Here is a 21,385-nt window from a genome sequence, read left to right as displayed (position 1 = left end):
AACATGCTTTTCAGGCACTACTTGTCTCAGAAGTGCAGTGCTGTTACCATGCCTAAAGTTCATCATAAAAGAACAAAAAATTCAAACTTAGCTCTGTATTATATGGCAATTTATTTAGTTTGGAGGGAGGGCTGTTTTCTGTGTCCTTTTTCCCCTACATGAAAATGTTAGTCTTTGCACACTGGCAAAATTGGCCAACATACAATACTGAGAAGCAGATAAATTCATAAGGCAAGTTTATTTTATGTAGATCAACTTAAATTTTAAGGTCTTTGTCACAATCATTTAAATACTTACATATGATCTACACTATCTTGCCAAACTCTAGTTTTTACTTTATTCAGCAAGCACATCAGTAACCTTATTCTTAAGCAGATCTCACTGTTTTCCTAGGACCAAATACCCCTCTGTAGCAGCTATTAGGATGGGTGGTTTCAGATGGATGACCATACTGTTGATCCATTCACGGGGGAGAAGAGTAGCAAAAGATGTCAATATACCAAGACTATATTTAAAGAAGCTGCTGAGAGCTATCAGTTGTCAAAGATCGATTGAGAAACTGTTTATAATGAACTAACAATGTAATCAAGAGAACGGTCAATAAAACAAAATAAAAGACAAGAATCAAGCCTAAGAAACAGCATGGAAGCAATGCCACACTATCAACAAAGGAAATACACAGTCTCCTACTCAAAAAAATCAGAAGAATCAGTATTATTGATGTTTCCATATAAAAGCCACAATGGGAGTGCCATTCAAAGGACACCATTTTTCTCTCAACAGCACTGCTGAGTACTTCACTCCATTGTGCTTGCACTCACTTGTATTCCGAGCTCCTTGCCCTGCAGTTTTATCAACGCTTTCCAGCTCAGTCACTCTGTTCTGGAGGGATTCCACACTGCTCTTCATGCTGTCGGCCTCCTCCCAGTTCTGTCGGAAGGGACGGATTTCTTTGTCCAGTTCTTTGAGTTTCTCTGCTTGGCTGTCGATCACTCGCTTTATAAAGCAATAGTGTATGAGTTAAAATAATGCAAAGACATTAATTTATTCACATTAAAAAAGGATTATGCGTTGATAATAAGATTCAATCCAAATATAAGCAAGTTTTGCTTAAGTGAAATATTTTAGTAACACAAACCTTGAAAATTTAAAGGAATAGTCCATGTACTTATAAAACATTTAAAAAATACTTAGTGCTGCACAGGTATAAATATTAGAGCACTATTAGAATTAACAACAGATTTATTTTAAAAAAGGGAAAGGTTAGTGTGCTCTTGTCTAAGGTAGGGGTTTTTGTTTTTTTTTTTAAACCTTTCAATGTAAGAACAATATTCTGAATGTCTCTATATTGGTATTATGGGTCGATACTTTTGGGTTTCATGTGAGAGTATTTAAGCAACAAAGTATGGGCACAACATACCCTGGTGTGAATCAAATGGCTGCTCATGTGCACACATTTATCATTGTGAGTGAGCAAAATAACTTACCCCTCCAGGAAAGCATCATTACTCTTGCACACATGGAGCATGAGTACATACATGTGCAAGCTCCAAGCTCACATAAATTAGTCATCAAAGCCTAAGTTATTATGTGCCCATAACAATAGCAGAAGCCCTCGAGAGTTTAAACACAACTATACCACTTCTGCCCCCTAAAAGCACTTTCAAAATTCCCACCCTTACTTCCTAAATTGAATAAGCCATGCATCCTGAAGGTGCTTGCTGGTTGAGTATTTTTAAGAAAACAAAGGGAAAAAACCCAGTTGGTTTTGGAAAGGCATGAAATATAATACTCAAGAAAAAAATATACAGAAAGGCCGGTATTCTCTGAAAGAGGGGTATTGCAAGCACCTTAGTATATTACAAATATAAAGAACATATTTCCCAGTCTACCTCAAATCTGATGCAAGAAATACATAGCACTTCACATTATCACAGCTAATTTGGACTAGCAGGAATTTTAGCCAGAACCTCATAATCACTTGTGAAGTTCAAATGATAAGACAAATATTTGAGACAAGAAACTACTTTTGCTACCACCTACAGTTAAATTCCAAATCTAACTTTATAGTTTTTCATCATATAGTGTCACTATGTGTTAAAATGATTTTTCACTTCTTAAAAAAAATTAAGGGGCTGTTGAGTACAAAACAAGAAAATGAAGTTATTTTGCATTTGCCTTCTGGTTAGCCAAGTGGATTCAATGTTCCCCACTGATGGGGAAAACCCTTCTGCCTCATGCCACCTTCATTTCCCCTTTTAGCCATTTGCTTTTAATCATGTGGTTTCAGTTACACTGAAAGTCCAGAACGATTAATTGAAGGCTGTCAATTTGATGAGGCAGCTAGCAAAACCAGGTTCTAGGAGTCTTATTTTGTAGCGTCTCAAAACTACTGAGTCATCTAGCAAATTTCAACATTAACTATTTATTTCTATTGTAGGTGTTTTAAAACAAGTTATATATCTCACTTACAGATTTACGACTTTGTGAAGGAAAGCTGTGTACTGAACCACAAATGCAGGGGTATGGGCCCAATAAATAGATGAAGCAGCTTGCCTGTACATACTAATCACCACCTACCAACACAGGCACACCCTCTCACTCAGGCTGATGATAATCAGACAATAAAACAGAGAAGGGCTGTTAGCTATATATATAAAAGGAAACACATGTTGTAAGAGCAGAGCCAAAAGATTTGGCCCTTAGTTCACAGTTATCATTCAAAAGTAAACTCAAAATATGCCCAAGGCTGATCTTTCCCCTTTACTCACACCAAATACGATCTCCCCAAGGCAAGAACAATAACATGGCTGTGGGTTTGTACAGTGCCTCACACAGAGGTGTTCTGATTTCCAGCTGGAACCTCTGTGCACTACTACAGCATCAAACAAAATGAATAAACACACTTTTACATCAGAAGAATTGTAAGCTATCCTTTTGGGAGAAGTTTACTAAAAGTTGTTATTAGGGACCAACTTCTCTCCATTCACCTGTGTGCAACGTTCTACCTTTGTACATGCACAAGCAATTCTGGTTTAGCTGCTTCTACTTCACTCTGGCAGATGTGTAATATTTTATCTCCTGTACCTTGAATGAGAATTCAAGAGATACAATATATTCAGATATAAGACTTCTACTTTATTTTTAAAAAGCAGTGGCATCTCTACCTTTTTACCCTACAGGGAGTCAACCTCCCTCATACTGGGAGATACTGATGTACTAAATCTGAATTTAATGCAGCAGTGGAGATTTTCACTCTAATTATTCCATTAGAAAGCACACAGATGTCTCACACTGTACTCATAAATTTTCAAGTAGGTATCAATTTTCTGCATGCACTTTTTATTCTAGCAACTGACCTCTCCAGATCATCAATCCTGAGTTATATGCCTGGCAAACCATCAAGGGCTCCTCTTGATGTTGATTTTCATCTAGGTTTTGTTTGGTATTTCTGATTAACAACTTCCAGAATTTTAGCACTATTATTACTAAAAAAATTTAGAAAATGTCATGAGGAACTAAAGAGTTATATTTGCAGTTCTCTCCCTCCTAATGGACCTTTCCATTGCAATTGATAGAGCAAAACTGTAAAGCTAAAAAACAGACTAGAAAAGGTGCTACTTGACTTAGAAAACAAATCATATGTCCTTCTCCTTTGAAGGAACATATTACTGATCAACTCATTTCATGTTTGTAAGGTCACTGTTTCTGTTGTCTTTCAGTATCTCATGTCCACACTCAGCTTAAGACTTGGCTTACTAATATGCTTCCATACACTCATAAGAAAGACTCGGTATTGTATGTGAAATTTCCCTTTCACATGACAGAAGTCATAAAAGTATCACATACCCTTGGTAAAAACACTTTCCCCTAGAGATCAGCATATAGAAAATTAATCTGAAAACAAAACATCAAGGCTGAGGTTCCTGCCAGTGACCAGACACCCTTGATGCATTAACAGTGGTTTTGTCAGATGCCTCCCAGTGCAGATGGTGCCAGCTGTGCTCAGTGACACCGCTGCTCCCCAGCTAAAAAAGGCTACATGACACCTAATACTGAAACTGTAGTAGAAATTCCTAGCATGCATAGGTCTTGGGGGACTAAGCAAATATGCCTTGCCCAGACCTGAACTGGTTAGTTCAGTATCTGTGGCTCCTGTGTAACCATGGCTGCTCAATGCAACCCAGGAAAAGAATGGCTCACAACAGGTAACTAATTCCCTCCACTCCTGGTAGGCAACGGAAGGAGGCTAATTGTGTTGTACAGGGAAAAACAAAATCGGGGTGTGTTTCCAGGATACCCTTAAAAAACCTGACTGAACTGGGAAATTCCACTAAGTGAAAGGAATCAGGTTGAAACAGCCTTGAAATACAGTTTGGCTTAAAATAACTGAATTGAAATAGCCAGTAAAAGGAAGTAAAGATGAGGAGGGAAAAAAAAAAAAAAGGAAAAAGAGGAAAAAAGAGCAAAACACATCCTCTCCAGTATTTATTACTGCCAAAAAGCCACCTGTTGGAATGTGCTGCTTTGTAGTGGGTTTTTTTGTAAACAAATAATTTGAAAATTGATTTTGCTAACACTTACAGCTCGAGGAAATCAAAGGTATTGCAATCTGTTATTTCAGACAATAATGAAAAACTCTGCTCTATGTTTTTTCCATTTCTACTCTCATCACTGGCCATTGAGACAGCATGTGTAAAAACTCCAGGCTTACAAATTAACTTACCTCCTGGTAGATTCAATCAGCAATATCAGTACATACAAGGATTGGCTTCCCAGTGTCAGAATGCAATATTGTAACCCATATCCCATCAATGGATAAGTAACAATGACTAAGGCAGCATAAATTGGTTACTACGTGCACAGGTCATGGAAAGAAGTACTATAAGGAGAAACGCTGCAGTTGCCAAAACTGGAAGTTTCCTTATAAATCATCACTGAGGGTCTCCAGGCTCTGAGCTCCTGAATGTGCTACCCCTTTGAATTTTAGGCATATTTTCTACCAGCAGACATACTGCAGTAACATGTAAATGATACCTCCACAGTTGCTTGCTAAATATCTCCTGAGGTTTCCCTAATTGTGGTTAGTATCATGCAAGCTAACACAAATTCCCAGCACCCACATTCGAAGTCTGAATACAAAGCAAAGAATTTCAGCTTGGGCTAAGCACCAATGCCAGAGCATCCAGAGGATTTCTAGTTTGATGCTGGCTTGTGGCCAGGTCATTCAGATCACAGAATAAGAAACTCAGACCTACTGGCAAAGGAATAATTAGATACATTTTCCTCAGAAGGACAACAGAAACACGGATTTTAAAAAAGTGTATTCAAATGCATTATGCTGCGTTTGAATTAAATCACACCAGATCGATCTCACTCATGATTCATATTTTTTTAAAATACCAGCAAGTAGGAAAGAAAGATACATTATCCATGACAGTTTTAAGGTGCTAATCTTGTCCTCCAGTTTGACAGTAGTTCCTCGAACAGCCTTTTTTTTAGAAGTTAAAAAAATAATTATGGTTATTCTTCAAAGAAAATTTCTGTTTTGTTTTCAGTCTTTTCCCTTTTTAAACAAGGTTCTTCGTTTTAACGTAGGCTAGGTAATTGCAGTGTTTTAGTGAAGTATCTTACTTTATTAAACACAACAAACCAGAAGAATAAAAAATCAGAATGGCTTTGTAATGAAGTAAACTCTCTCCCCCCCTTTTTAATTAGACCACCTCACTTCAAAAGTGTAAAGGCACAGAACAGAAGCTACTACCATTTCTGTTTAATGGGGAGATTCTAAATTTCTTACCTGTAAATGAAGTATTTTAGATTCATTATTCCGCAGCATTTCCTTCTGTCTTTCAATTTCTATTTCAAAGCTACAAATCTGATTATGCAAAGTTTGTATACTCTTGTTCTTTTCCAAACTTTCATTCTGGAGCAAGGCCACCTGGAAAAAATTCTAGAATTACTCCTGCCAAAGGTTGTTAAAATACCTATAACTTCATTAGTTTAAAACTATCTTTAAAACACATGAAAGGGATGAGATCCTAATAAAATCTCTCTCCACATCTTGCAAATAAATAAATAAACCCCAACCTTCTGATAGCTATTTTTGCACTTCCACAGTATGGTACTGGTATAACTTCAGCTTATGAAAGTGCAGATAGGACATAAAAACAGCAAAAGAACTTGTGTCTAAACGTAAAATTTTCTTTCTGTTATTTAATAGCTTGGTTTCCTGGTTTCCACCAACTGACTTGGGAGTTGCTTGGAGTTTGGAAGAAACAACCTAATTCGCTCTAGATCAGTGTTAAGAACTCGAGGCCTGCACAGAAGGGACACCGGAGAGAAGCTGAGCACCTGAAAAGATAGTTGGGGAGGGAATATTAATCTTCCCACCTACTCCCATCTATCCTGATCTACAGCAAATTTAAGGAAGAACCTCATCTGCAGGGGATTGGCTTGGTTTAAAAGAATGTGATGGTGATGAAAACTCTCGAAATGAGTGAATACAGAAGGGATCCATGCATTTGAAGGAAAATCTAGTGGTGCCTACTAGTAGAAAAGACCAAAGAACTACAGGCTGCAAATTATATTCTCTCTCTGTATTGACATTTTATTAATTTATTCATTAGTGACTCATTCTGTTTTTAAAACATGAGTCTTGTTAAAGGAATATCACACAATATATCTCCTTGGGGATGAAAGTAATACAGTAAATATTTTCCGTCACACATATTTTCCGTGCTTGTTCATTAATGTGGTTTGGAGAAGGGGGCTGCTTTGTGGTGGTGGGTTGCTTTTTTGAAAAAATCTAATTTGTCCCCAGGCAAGATTATTCAGCAGCAAAAGCGGAGAAAACAAACACTTGGCACAAGGTGATTTTAGACACGCCCTGACTAGTTCCACAGACAGATCTGGATACGAAGCAGCACCATTTTAGACCCAGGAAACTCTCAATCAACGTTTCACATTAAGACCAATTACTTGGAACCTTCATGTTCTCAAAAGATCTACACCATGGCCCCTGACAGAGGTGCTAGTTTGAGGTCAAGCCATCTTTACCTCTGATGTGGGTGCCACTGCAGAATTCCATCACTCTACCCTCTAATCACACATGGCCATCAAATCTCTTATGTGTCACTGCATTCCTAGCAGAATCTAACCTGTTAGAAAAGGTAAATAATTTCAATCTCTAAACTAGCCTAAACTAGACAAAGGACTGTCAAAGTCCACAGGCATTCAGCAGGTTCAGAGATACCATAACATATGTGTGGGTATCTACTTTCCAGTACAGTACAGTATGTGTGCACATACACACATTGGTTCTGCATTTTATATATGGAAAAACTGTCAGAAGAAACCCAACAGAAATGAGACAAGGCTAATTTTGCCATGCAGAAAGAGAAGCAATACTGAGGCTGAAGGAATGCATGCCTAGGTACTAGAGAAGATTTTCAAGAACAAGTTTAATTTTAAACTAGTACCTCTGCCTCCCAGGTATTTCAGATCTGCTGGGCAGACACTTCATTTTTTTGCATCCTCCATTTCCTTAATGAATCAGAGTTCTTTAGTTAACTGTGATCTTTACATCCCCCTTTTCTCACTCTTTCCTCCCCAGGCCTCCCAATCACAAGGCAGTTACGCTCTGGGTCACTAAGCATTACATTTCCATTTTTGTACAAGTTATAAAATGTGGACCTGTCTTGTACTGAGATTTTCCACACAGTTTTACAGAACACAGAAAAGCAGAATTATGTCCTGCAGTCCTTAATCATACAGAACTGTCATTGCTAAGTCAGCAATTGTAGTTTGGCGGTAATTTGTGAATAAAAGAAAATATTTAACTCTAAATACTTTCCTTACTAGAACTTTGGCATAAGTCTGTGGAACTTCAGTTAAAAAAAGGGTAAAGGAAACACAGCATCTATTTACAAACTACATCCTTTACTTCCTTGTCATATTTGAAATATTCCTATAATAAAGTGCTGTTATTCAGTCGTTTTTCAAACTAAGTTGCTGCTTATCACTTCTTACTAAAGAAGAATGGAAGAAACCTTATGCCACAAGGAACTATATTAAAGCAGGTCCCATATTTAAGCCTCATATTAAAAAAGAAAAAAAACAGTTTATACCAGTTTTCATTAAGAATGTGATGAAGCCACAAAATTACGTTCAACTGATGATTTCCACAAGACTGTGGGAGTTCAGTCTGCAAGCCTAACCCATCACAGAGTGAACAAAGCACCAAATTTTAATTTGCCCCATAAGGTTTTGATTCAAGATTTAACATCTGACCTTCTCTTACTACTCTTTGCCAGCAGCACCATTCAATAACCAAACTCCTGACTTAGCGCAAGCTTTGCAGCTCTGAAGACTTTGCATACTCCACATGCACTGTTAAAGAACATGGTGACTGGGAGAAGGCAACTTCTCCTTTCCCCTCCACACATATCACAGAATACCCCAAATGAAATCTTGATCCTAGAGAACCCAACAAGACTTCCACTGACTTCAGCAGGGCTAAGATTTCTGAGGTACTCATCAGCTAAGTTAACTTTGCCCTGTTGTTCTTCAGTGCATTGATTAATTTTTTCCTCAAAGAAGAGCACAGTAATGCAGTTACAAATCATTTTGTTACCCTGCCCTACAATAAAGTCACTGACATATGACATGTGGTTAGCTATTCTGGTAACTTGGCACTGTCTTGGGATTTCCAGTGATTCAACTCTTTATTATGAATAGGAAGAAGTCTACAAAGCAGGAAGTGAAGAAAAAAAAAAATGGACATACAATGATAAGCAGTTATGTCCTAGATGAAAGTTAAAAAAAAGAAAAAATTAAACATAAAAGAGTATTAAAGTATATATTCTCTTTGCTCTGTAAGAGACAAACATAGAACTGCTGGGCATTTTTTAAATGACAAAGCACCTCTCAGGACACTAACAAAAGACAGAACGTGATCTATTCTGGAAGTCACAGGGAACGTGGGTTTTTTCCTATGATGTAAAATAAATTGTATAATTTTAATCAGACTAATGAAAAACGAACTAAGGATATGAGTCTGTATCTGTTAAAACTGAAAAATGTACAGTTCCTACATTAACAAAGTTTCACATGCAAGAGCAAACTTAAATAATATTATGGATTGTCAAACTAAGACCTACCTACACGCATAGGAAAATTCTATCTGAAAAAACCCTACATTAGACCTCTCCCAGTTCAGTGGTTTCCTTAAGAGTTCAAGTTCCTTCAAGTTGAAAAACAAGCAGTTCAGGGTCAAACATGCTGGGGACAAAAAAACATATTATGCTGTTCTAGTTAACTCCTGCTTTAAAACTACACTTCCTGTGGTGGCAGGACCTTGCTGGAGACCCACACAGAGAGATCACTGTAGCCCGAGAAGGCAATAAGCTTTCTAGACAAGAGTTTGCAAAACTCCAGCTTGTGGTCTGCTGTGAGATGACAGAAATTCTCAAGCCACACATATTCTGCCACTGAGCTTACACTGGAATTGCTACGTATTCAACTCATTGCAGGAAAGTCTGAAGGGGCTCCTGACTCTTCTGCCTGCATTACTAAAATGGTTTGGTAATTCTGGGATCTTTTTTCCCCTCTAAAAATACAGAAACATTGTTTTAATGTCTATGTCAAATTTTTTCGAAAAGATTTCAGAAACCTGTGATCTGTTCTGAAGTTTTGTATTTTTAAGTCAAAGCCTTGAATTTTATTTGCAGAACAGGTGGTTAAGTCATCCAAATTATTCACAAGATCGTAGCTGAGACTGACTGACATGACTCCCAGCATCTCCCAAATCCCAAACAATTAAAAACCAGGAGTCCCAAGGAAGCACTGCAACATGAACTTCATTCTGGTCTAGCACTAAAGCAGACATCATCATGCCCATGAGATAAAATATGTTTAATTAACCTTTGCAGGTCATTAAGTTTGGAGAGCAAGAACAAAAATAAATGAAATAACCAGTTTATTACATACTTCTAATAATGTTATTTCTGGAAGGATGCTGAGGTAGCAAAAATACAGCTCATAGTGCTGCCATAGCTTTCTGGACCCTCCATTTTGTAAGAAAGCAGCACAGAGAGGAAATTTAATACTGGACTGTTTATCAATGTGAAGAAAGAGTTTTAATTAAGTTACCAATGAGGAAAATTGTACATGGAGTTGCGAAGCCAAGTTTCTCACAGCATTTTATTATATAACAAAGGTACCAGATGCCAAATGGCTTGATAGCTTTTGGAGCCTACTCGTGCTTTAGCTGTACTGCTGAACAGCTGCGAAACAGAAAAAAAAGCCCTTCTTCCAGTGCTTTTATATGATTCAAAGAAGTCAATGAAAATTAGAAGTGAGTAGAAGATATACCTTATTTTCTAGAGCATTGCTCCACTCTTTCAATAAGTTAACATGCTGCACTGCTGAGCTGGCTTCATGTGCTTTAATTTGTTGGTTTGTTCCCTGTGACAACAAAGAATTTATACATTTTAGCCAATTCCAGTTCTTTTAAACCTACAAAGAAAGAGTATATCAAGACATCGAACCAACACTACATACTTTGGTTCACTAGTGCATGTTGCAGAACTGTAGAGAGAAGGGAAATCTATTTGGGAACTTACAAAAGTCAGGAATACATTTCATATAGCAAGTGTTTTATACAACTGCCATGTATTTCCATCCAGTGTGCTTGATAACTCAGAGACAATAAAGATGAATGAGAGTTACAAAATGAATTGTATTTTAGAGTCTTCTGTGTAGCTTTGAACTAAATAAAGCACAATAAAACCCCTGAGTCATACAAAATCTAAAACGTCCAATTCCATTAACTGTAATTTAAAACTTCTGTTCTATTTCATGAACAGCTTCATAAGCACTACATTTTCCCCTCAGATGGGTATTGAAGACAAATATTTAAGATAAATTTATCATCACTGGAAACTGCCAGCTTTATAAACTATGTTATTACAATGCCTAGTTTGTCATCTCAAGATGTTACCAAGATTGTTCTAAGATATTCAGATATGCTGCCTCTGCACAACCTTATAAATGCTGTTACAAATAACCACTATATAAAAAGTTTACAGAACACACATAGATTATATACAGAGTACATAAGATGCAGACCATATTACTTTATTTGTATCGTGCTGCATTACACCTACTTCAGTAAGTGCTTTGCAATGCAGAGTATATTAGCTTTGATGGGAGATAGGCTGCAGAAAGGGTTTCAATGATCCTCAAGGTATGTACTCTATATAAAATACTAAAAATATATATGTGGATATATGTACATATATGCACACATATACATACATAAAATGAATGGCAATACATACGACATAACAGTGGGCAGGGTTAGGCTCTACCACTAAGAGCATTACTGTTAACACTTAAAAAGATGAATGCTCATTGTTTAACAACCTGGAAATACCTGCAGGAAGTAGTCTATTGAGAAGTGTTGCTCCTTACAGTTCTTGTCTCTTTAAATTGTCGTGGGCTAAGAAATTAATCACACTATCAGATAAACTCCATTTTTTCCTGTCAGCGGTTTCTGAAATGTCCTGACTAATCTCTTTGTTATATAAGCATTGAAATTCCCCAAGATATATGGTAAGGGAAGGAGAATATTGGAAGAGACTGGAATAATAATACTGAAACTAAACTCTGAGGTTTGGCTTTTTTATTTTTTTTTAAATATTGCAGGGATTGCCAGGATTAAAATCTAAGACTTTTTTTAAAAAATAAATTTCATGCTTTGATTATACACCTGTGTGCACACAGACATATTAATGCACATAAAAATACGTGTTTTAAGTGTGCTAACCTATGTTTAACCTTAATAAAAATATTAAGACACACAAATGAGAGAAAATATAAACATACTTATCTCAAGAAAATGCTTTCATAGAAACAACTGAAATTGTTAGTCTATCTTCTGAAGAACTAGAGAGTTTCCTCTTACCCTAAATTAACGAGTTCTTCAAATGCATGATCTTCCTATTTCAATAAGATATACCTAATAACTGAACTCCAAAAACCACTGCAGGAATATGTGGCCTTTTCATGTTGTTTATTTTTAAAATGCAAAACCAAACATCTGCTGTATAATCACTTGGTGCAACTGGATGACTTTTTCTTAACCAAAACTACAGAAGTCCAGAACTTGCATGTCAAATAATTAGGTTCTATTTGCAGACTTTCATCAATTGGGAAGTATAATTGTTATATACTGACCTGAAAAGTGCAGCCATAACGCTTAAAACTACAGGTACTTGGGGCATTAATACATTCTGACAAATGTGCATTCAACTGCAATAGGAAAAAAACGTGAGTTTTGGCAAAAAGACTTTTGCATGATAATGCTCAAAACATAAAGGGCAGAGGTTATCAGGTTTGTATTGTGTGCCATTTGCAGAACATACAATACACATGTGTATATTTTCTCCAGTCTGATCTCAAATGCAAATTCTCTCTATACACATATGTAAACCACACGCACATGCCAATACAGTATACAGTGTGATACATTTAAAATACAGTGAAACTTCTGCTAAAGACTATTTCAATAGGCAACCCATTTGGAAAAAAAAAAAACAAACAAAAAGAACACACTACAATTATTTGATTTCATTTGACTTTAGTGAATGACTAATCTTTTCTCAACAAGTGATTTTTTTTTTAACTGGTGCTCTGAGCAAGTCTTAAGATCAGTTTCACTGTAGTAGAGTACATTTTTTTTCTAATCCTAATTTCATGAGGAACCAACTTTTCAAAACATAACATGCAATTCTCGGTGCCTAAATTTAACAGTTAAATTACACAAAAAAAAGACTAAACAAGTACTGCATGAAACAGACAAAGAGTTTTAGAATAGGTACAGTTAAGTAACTTTTAAAAAATGCAGTACACGGGATTAAAACTAATTAGTAAAATGCCTGCATTTTTCACAGATTGAGATTTAGTCCAATATCTTGGGTAATTATGAGCACAGACCACTTTTCATTTAAAAATAAACCAATTCACAGAAGCATATACATATATACAGACAGCAGCCATTGCAGCACAGAGGGCAGCAGCTGGATGCAAACTGCCTAAAAGTTGGAGCAGAGAGACATTTTTGGAAAGGACAGTGCAACAGACACTCTCTCTTCAAAAACAGGGTCTGCAGTTCGTATTTCCCACAAAGCAGACAGGAGTTAGAGCCTTGCTCCTCAGCTGGCATCACTGTTTGGGGTTTCAAAATCTCATTTGAAATTCCCACACCTTAAGCCCCACGTGACTCAGCTCATCCACCTCCCTGGGAAGAAGTGGTGAATCAACACTGCTTTGAACATGTAGCTCTGGAACAGACAGGATAGTCTTTAAAATCTGATACTGAGATGCCATCGGTCACTCATCTCTGATATGCACCTGTTATCTTCTAAACACTATCCATAGAAATTCACACTATAGTTTCAAAAGACATGTAGTTTAAAAAAAAAAAAAAAAGAGAGAACAAAAAGAAAAAAACATGTGGTCTAAAAGGTTTTGCAAGAATGCCACATTTTCCAACTTCTCAAAACTATAAGTCTGCCACAGAGTTATGAATTAAACAAGAAAATTGTCTTTTATTCTACAGTAAGATATTTGCTTGTACACTACAGAATTTTCTCAAACTGTTAGGCAGGCATTTTCCCATTTTCTGCATTAGATTCATTGTCCCTAACCATGCAGTTAAGTAATATATACATTTTCACAGCATCAGAAAAAAATCAAGCAACATACAGCAACAGATGATGCAGGGCAAATAGCTGTTTAAAGTTCTGCTTCTACCTGCAGTTTCAGAACCCCATTCTAACTGTGTGTGTAACAACCCAGGTTTTAATGGGTCGGTTCTTACAAGCACTCAGGTACACCTCTCCTCAAAGTAACAGCAGAAGTCAAGGTTTAAGAAGATGCTGAAGTGCTCCAGAACCAGGATCTAAACTTGGAAGTAAGCACTGGGAGGACTGGTCAGTATGCATATTTTCTCTTTTCTTAGAAGCTCCATTTCTCTTAATAAATACAGTATCTATCATATATTTTGTATTTCATTATCTTGGGAGAGAAGACTGCATTTGACTTTAGCAGGAGCCTTATGTGCCTTCTGCACTATGCCACAATTAATAATTTACAAGTGTAAGTGAAAAATGGTATGAATCTGACTCAGGAAGTAAGTAGTAGAGAAAAGAGAAAAACTCATCCTTAGATCAGAAACTTTATTTTCCTTAATTGGGCCTTACAGAGTGACGAAGACTTCAATAAGGTCTTCCCTATCTTTGGTAAGTTTGTTCTATTTTTAGGAAAAAAATTAAGTACATCAATTTTGACAAATGCTACTTCTGTCTTTTTATGTACAAGAACACGGATCTCTTCAAACAAGCCAGGTTTTAATTTTTTTTTAATCTGGTCTACATATTATTGCAAGCTTCTATACATAAAGAGAAATTTTTATGCATTCTTGTATCTGCTGTTGGAGTACTGAACTCATATTAACCTTTTATCTTATACTGTTTCTTTAAGTATCAGTTACTTTTTTTTTCCCCTAGATTTAACAGATTTAAACATAATTTAAGTTTTTCAATGAAATTACACACTTCTATGGTTTTTCTAGTCTTTACTAACTCTTGTCAATGTGCACTGAATTTTAGTTCTCTATTTTTATTTTATTATAAAGCTAACTACCCCAAGATGCTGCTCTGTGGTGCTAAAATGAGGGCAGGGCAGGGGGAGAGCTAGTAAAAATGAAAGCAGGAAAGACATGCGCTAATCTTGGGCAAGCCAAGTGTAATAATGACTCAAAACTAAGAAACTGTTTATTTTTAAATAGTTTTTCAAGAAATCATTAAAAATATTTGAGCGTTATCACACTTAACTGTGTGGTAGAAAAAGCTTTTCTTTAGATCTCACATTTAAATAAGGAAATGGCTTCTGGCAAAATTCTTGCGAGATCTTACTAAAAAAATTATTCAATTTTTCAGCACAACATTGGGTATGACTTCTTACCTCGCTCCTCATGAGTGTTTTAACACTGCATTTATGAGGACATGAAACCATGACACATGGGCAGTCTGTATCTTCATGTTTCTACAAGGAAAAAGGAAACAAACCACAAATCAGCTTTTACTGTTTAATTGAGGACTTACTCACAAAGAAAAGCATTCTACAATAATTAAAAACTCCCACAATATTTTTTTCAACGTTTATCCCAACTGGGCTAGACAGAACTGCAATTGCTAAAACATCAGTTTATACTTTTGATAGAGGTGTTGATATTCTGAAGTGAAAACAAGGGTTTCCTTGTGTTTTACCGTGCAAAGCAAATCTATTCGCTTACAATTTTATTGGTTTTATTTTGCACAATGAAACAGTAATAGGAGTCAAGTTTTCTTCCCAAAGAACTACTCACAAAAATGGGCATCTTTAAGAGCAAGCAGAACCACTACAAATGTCCCTTTTAGTAAGAGTATACAGCGCATGGAACTTCAGAAATGTACATTGCCCAGTTTCAGAGAATCTCTTGCCTATGTATGGATATTCATCTTCCAATTATCTTCTAATTTTGATTCCCAAACACCTGATACCTAAGTCTCACTACTATATACCCAAAGTTCAAAGAGATGCTGAAATTTTATGATGATTCTGGGCAGGCATTTTAATCTGAACCCAGATGATGACAGATACTTCAGCATGGCTGTCAAACCCTATCACCATAGGGAGGGAAGAAAGTCAGGCCCAAGATAACAATTTACATTTCCTCTCAGTTTTCTCAACAAAATGAAAAATTCACTTCTCGTCAAGTGACACATCCCATTCAACTTGAAACACAATGTTTCATTTCTGGTACTAGGAGCAGCAAAGGAAACAAAGGTCTAGATTTATAAGCCTGTTAGAAAAGGAAGAACAAATTGCATGCCCTTTTGCCCAGTAACGATGTCTTTTTTTGAAACAAAACCAAGATATAAAGGAGATCTAAGCTCTGAGATGTAAAAGGCCTTGGTTCAGAACTCTGGCATAAGTCTGCCAGTATTTGAAAATACTACCTCCTTGCTTTTAAAACATACCATCAGGCATGCTGTGCTGACACAAGTCTGTCCTGCCATCCTCCCCATCCGCACGCACTCACTCTGTGTAGCACATGCAGACAGTCACAGCAATAGAGAGCAAGGAACCCTCAGCTGCTCCATAGCCAGAAAGTCAGGACAGCCTCCCCAAAGCGTGGGGGTGAAGAGCTATCTTCATTCCTTCCCCACTAGGATACCCAGCCAGGAGCGATGCCAGTGCCTCTCCTCAGAACACCCTCTGTCAGGGTGACAGTGGTACTCTTCTGATGAGCAGAGACCCAAAGGACCACTCCTGCTCAGGGTCAAGAGCTGGACTTGGGCTCCCTCATTCTGAACACATCCATGACTGTGCTGAAGGGAGACATCAGACAGAACCATGTGGCTCTAAGAGCCTAGTGCCCTGCAAGCTTCTTTAACGATTTATCAACTACAAAACTAGAAAAGTAATACTCCCTTCTAACATTCATTCCCTAACTCTCTTCTTTAACCTACCCAAACTAACTGAGAAAAGCTATGACACTGACTCTTGGTTCATGTTATTTCTCAGCATTCTCTCCAGTTCTCCTCACCCCACGTCCCAGTTTCATCCCACTGAAACTAAGGGAAGCCTTTCCAATGACTTCAGGATATACCAGAGTAATCCCAGTCCAGTGGCAGAATCCTCTTCCTCACTGACCAGCTCAATTTACCCAGTCAAGCACACAAAAACAAATGCCAAATCAAGTACAAAGCACAGCTGAAGCCACAGGCAGGGCACCCAGCACAAACGAGGGGAAGGCAGGATATTAACACAGCTCCCCAGAAAAGCCACTGTGACATTAGAAACATGTCTGGCTCCAGCGCAGTGACAAGGGAGCAAGATGACAACGTCTTGTGTCTTCCCCAGTGGCTGCCCCAGTCAGCAAAGTTGTATTTCAGGCCACTGAGCTGAGTCCATATTGCCTTGGCAGGGTCTGCCTGGCACAGCTATTATGTGGCCAGGTTGGCAGCGAGGAGCCGAGGCACTAAGCAGTGCTGTCCTTCCACATCCCTATCATACTACTACTGCCTAAGTATCAATTTTATAGGAGAAGAACTTCCAAGTAGTTTTGTGGATCATACACAGAAAAATATAGTAATCCAGGCACCTTTCAGGCTACGATTTCCATTTTAACAATGTGCCAATTCATCTGTCAGGAGTTGTAGGATGGAAAAGGCAGGTTTGTGACAAAAAAACCCACAACTTTTTAGATGGTTTAAACAAAAGACATTAAGAAGCTAACTCGGCCAAGTGACTATGCAGGCAAGACAAATGCAATCTAAGAAAGTTCTAGTAACGTTGTTAACTTGCTGGAGTCTGCCTCCAACAACGGGGATTTCCTACCTCATGGGTCATGGGATTCTATGAAGACATGAACCACATGTTCTCCAGTAAAATTATTTTGTTTCCATTTGCATACCTTTTTTCTCAGTCTGCTCCCTCTATATCCGTTTTCAGTTCAAGTCACTGAGGCCAGCTTCAGTCATTATTACGGTAGAGAAAATTTTAGGCTACATAAGCTAGAGATGAACTCAAGTTCATCTCTAAAAATCCAGTTTTGTCAACTAGGTGATGAAACTCAAATGAGAAGTCAAAAGAAGCCTTCCAGTACCAAAAGGGGCCTACAGAAAGCCAGAGAGGGACTTTTTACAAGGGCAGGTACTGATAGAACATGGGGGAAGGGCTTTAAGCAGAAAGAGGGCAAGTATAAATTAGATATTAGGAAGAAGGTCTAGACTGGGAGGGTGGTGAAGCAAAGGAGCAGGTTTTCCACAGAAGTTGTGAATGCTCCCTAAAAGTGTCTAAGGCCACACTGGATGGGGCTTTGAGCAACCTGGTCTAATGTAAGGTGTCCCTGCCCATGGCACAGGGGTTGGAACTACACAATCTTTAAGGTCCCTCCCAGCCCAAGTCATTGTGTGATTTTAAGATTCAAATGGAAAGTTTCATTAAGCTTCTGATTCTTATTACTGAAGTACAACGAGGTAACATTTTATCAGGCCCCAACAAATAAACCCATCTGCATTTCTATAACCACTGAACTTTTAAAAATCTAGACAAAACAAAAATCAAAAATAGCAGCCAATTGCTAATCATCTAGTTGCAGAGCTTTCTGCACCCTTAAAGCAGCATAGAAGCAAAACTGTCCTCCTTTTATGCATGGTGGTACCAAATTAAATACAATAAACAAAGTGACATCTCAACATCAAACTACATTGTTAGCAAACCACTTTGGTTTTCTGCATCAACCAGTCCTACAACCTCTTAAAGCAACTCAAAATTCTACTTAAGGTTCTGGAGAACAATTACTTTATTTACAAACACTCTTTTCTGTACTTCAGAGTAATATGCCACTCTTGTTTCCAATATGAATGTCTTGTTTCTCTGTGAATTAAAAATCTTACAGCCTAAAACTTGCCTCAACCTCTCAGTATCTTGAAAGCTACCACTAGTTCAAAGATTTCATAAGTGTTACATCTATCAACAACTGATAAAAGGGAAAGCTCTTAAGCTAAAACAAAGTTCTATGCTCCTCAAAGTATAAGGATTTCAGACTCTCAAAAATTTAATTACATTACTCCTATAAAAAGAAACTGCCTACAAGGAACCTGTGAGCATGTTGCTTAGAGATGGAAAACCAGTTTGTAGACATATTTAATACTCAACTGATTTTGTCTGTTATGACATTACACATTTTTAATATCACTCTTTGCCTCACATCAATTCCCAAGCCTAATGATAATTCTGGAAGAACAACATGATCTAACTAAATACACTTTCACCTCTGTATCAGAATGTGCCAGAATAAACACAGTGCAAATTTAATTTTTTTCTGTGTATTTTCACATCTCAGCCACCTTATTCTAGGTCATGTGCAATCATTAAAGTACCAGCCCCTGCAAGGATGCACTCAAATAACTGAAAGCCAAATCTAAATCAGAACTTGGAGAGATTCTATTTATGCCTTTCTGTAACAACATCTCTGAGCAAAGAACACTTCTCATCATTGTGAGTCTTCATCTAACAAACAATACACAAGAACAAAAATGAAATTTTTATCACTCTTACTATACTAAGAAGGTCTGAGATCCAACACCATCAAACTACAGAAACTATGGAGACAGAATTTTTAAGAAGTGTTAAAATTATAGCAAGATAGATTCAGCATAATAATAATTTCACACATTTCAGTGTGAAATGCCACAAACAGTCAAGTTACAATTCTATGTGTAAAGCAAGCATGACTTTCTCAGCCTCTGCTCTATAATTCTAATTCACAATATGCTGCTTATCAGACAACCTACTCTGATGCCAAGAACAGCAGCAACTGGTCCCAGGCCTATCATGTACCGCTACTGGTTATGCCAAGACACAATTTGTTTTTACATTGTTTCTTCCCTTCCTCTAATAACAGATCACACAGTACCCAAGAAGGATTAGGCAGAAAAATCCTATTTCTCCTGTCAGTTGCAATGCTTATGCTTTTCCTGCATCTACTGCTGCATCTAACTACCTGTTTTCATGGTAGTTGCAATTTTTTATCTAACTTTAAAAAAACTAAAATGCATAGCAAAATTCACTTCAGTATCAATATTAGGTAGAGGATCTGATTTTTTTAAAATGCAGTATCTGAACATCAGAATAAAGGCAATGCTTCCTAGTCAATGCAGGTTTTTTCCCCACAGGAAAAGAAATGTATTTTGAAAGTCAGCCTATTTTCTCTTTAAACTTATTAATCCTGGTTGAGAGGCCAAAGTTGTTTTGGCAGCTACAGAGAGGGACAAGAAGAGTTATTATTCCACATTAATGTAGGGAATCTTGATCTAGATACACAAGAAAATACTGCACCTGCAACATAATCATTGGGACTTGGCTTTTACAGTATTTACAGGTTGTCTCCCGATATTTACAGGTCTTCTCTACATGGTCCGGCAAGTCTTTTCTCAGTATTTTTTCTTTGCAATCAACACGAGGACACGGGAGTTCTTCAAACTGACAATCAGTTCTCAAATGCATCTGAAAGATTAAAAAAAAGGTCAATCCAACTAAGTTTTGTACGTGTCTATCCTTTGAAGATATACAACGTTAAATAATTTCAGAACTAAAGGAAGCGAAGTTATTTCGTGCACTGTATCACACAAGAGCAAACACTAACAAATCTACTCAGGAATACATTTCTGATTGTACAGTCCCTTTACTTAGACAGCAGATTTCACTGTATTAGAGAGGTACATGAGTTACTTCTACACTAAAAGCATTCTAACATTCTAACACAGTCCAAAACTCCACAAAGGCTATTTAAACAAAAGGTAAGCATTCCTTTTCAAAGTATATTATTCCACATAAACACAAATGCTGCTTTAAGTGGTTTAGGTACCTGAGTTTGCTCATTCAAAGGAAAAACCTACACATCTCCCTGTAAACTGGTGTGTAGCCATACCTCACACCTGTTAAATTACTGGATTACTGCTATGTCATGCCTTCACAGAAAAAAGCCACCAGTTACTTTGCACAAGTCTGGAGAAGCCAAAGGTTTAATTTCACGCATAAACCACCACTTCCATGAGAGGATTAAGACTGGTAAATAAAAATAAAACTATACCAAAGCAGAAATCATATTTCTCACATTTGTAAAGTACACAATAAGATCCTTCACAATTTTAGTTCTCCCTCTAGTTCTCGTTTACATTTCCAAACCTCAATGTCATGCAATCACGATTTTTTACAATTCCTTACAGCTCATCAAAAAATCAAGTTTCAGAGCAGTTTAACTCTATCATGACATTTATAAATTAAATTAACCACTAGCATGAGCAAGTCAACAAATTGACTGGGGTTTTAATTTGCAAGGTTTTTCCCCTTATTCTTTAACTCAAAAGGAAGCTTACAATTTTTAGATTAACTTACCAGTAATTGACCCAAAGATAGTTGTTCCTTACAGCCCTTGTTTTCATTTCTGCAGTATATCTGAAGGGCAAGTAGTTCTCTCCTGCAACAATTATCCTTAAATACCTGAAAAACCAAAAATCACTTTATTGTAGAAACTGAGAACCACTCAAGGATACACAAGTTCAAAAAAAGTGGAGGCCATGCAATTTGGCTACAGTAGTGTCATTTAATTCCAACTTTATGTGCCAGAAATAAAATCCTGCCATTCAATTTCTCTTGAATGTGCACAGCAGTGAGGTTCCCCCACTATGAAGCAGCCCAGTGAAAGAGAATATTTTTACAGGTACTCTACTACTGTTTCAGTTTTACTGTAAATGCAATAAAGGGA

The 21,385-nt window shown here is 37.1% G+C and overlaps 1 protein-coding gene across 5 annotated transcripts in view; it reads right to left on the bottom strand.

Annotated features, from left to right (window-relative positions):
• TRAF3 (TNF receptor associated factor 3) overlaps positions 1-21,385 on the bottom strand; it is a 69,249-nt gene that overhangs the window by 8,239 nt on the left and 39,625 nt on the right. For 3 of the 5 annotated variants that reach the window (XM_008919484.4, XM_018082211.3, XM_018082212.3), the window contains 7 exons: positions 21,016-21,120; positions 19,957-20,124; positions 15,031-15,111; positions 12,241-12,315; positions 10,375-10,467; positions 5,801-5,941; positions 822-996 (listed from right to left, as the gene is read on the bottom strand). In XM_008919484.4, the coding sequence (XP_008917732.4) occupies positions 822-996; positions 5,801-5,941; positions 10,375-10,467; positions 12,241-12,315; positions 15,031-15,111; positions 19,957-20,124; positions 21,016-21,120 (838 nt within the window). The remainder of the gene's footprint in view (positions 1-821; positions 997-5,800; positions 5,942-10,374; positions 10,468-12,240; positions 12,316-15,030; positions 15,112-19,956; positions 20,125-21,015; positions 21,121-21,385) is intronic. The other 2 variants (XM_018082213.3, XM_018082214.3) reach the window with 2 other exon arrangements.

Source organism: Manacus vitellinus, unplaced genomic scaffold (assembly GCF_001715985.3).
Source record: "Manacus vitellinus isolate BGI_N305 unplaced genomic scaffold, ASM171598v3 scaffold_6_pilon, whole genome shotgun sequence".
Lineage (NCBI taxonomy): Eukaryota > Metazoa > Chordata > Aves > Passeriformes > Pipridae > Manacus > Manacus vitellinus.
The sequence above is the reverse complement of the archived record's forward strand: the minus strand, read 5'-3'. Positions and strand labels throughout refer to the sequence as shown.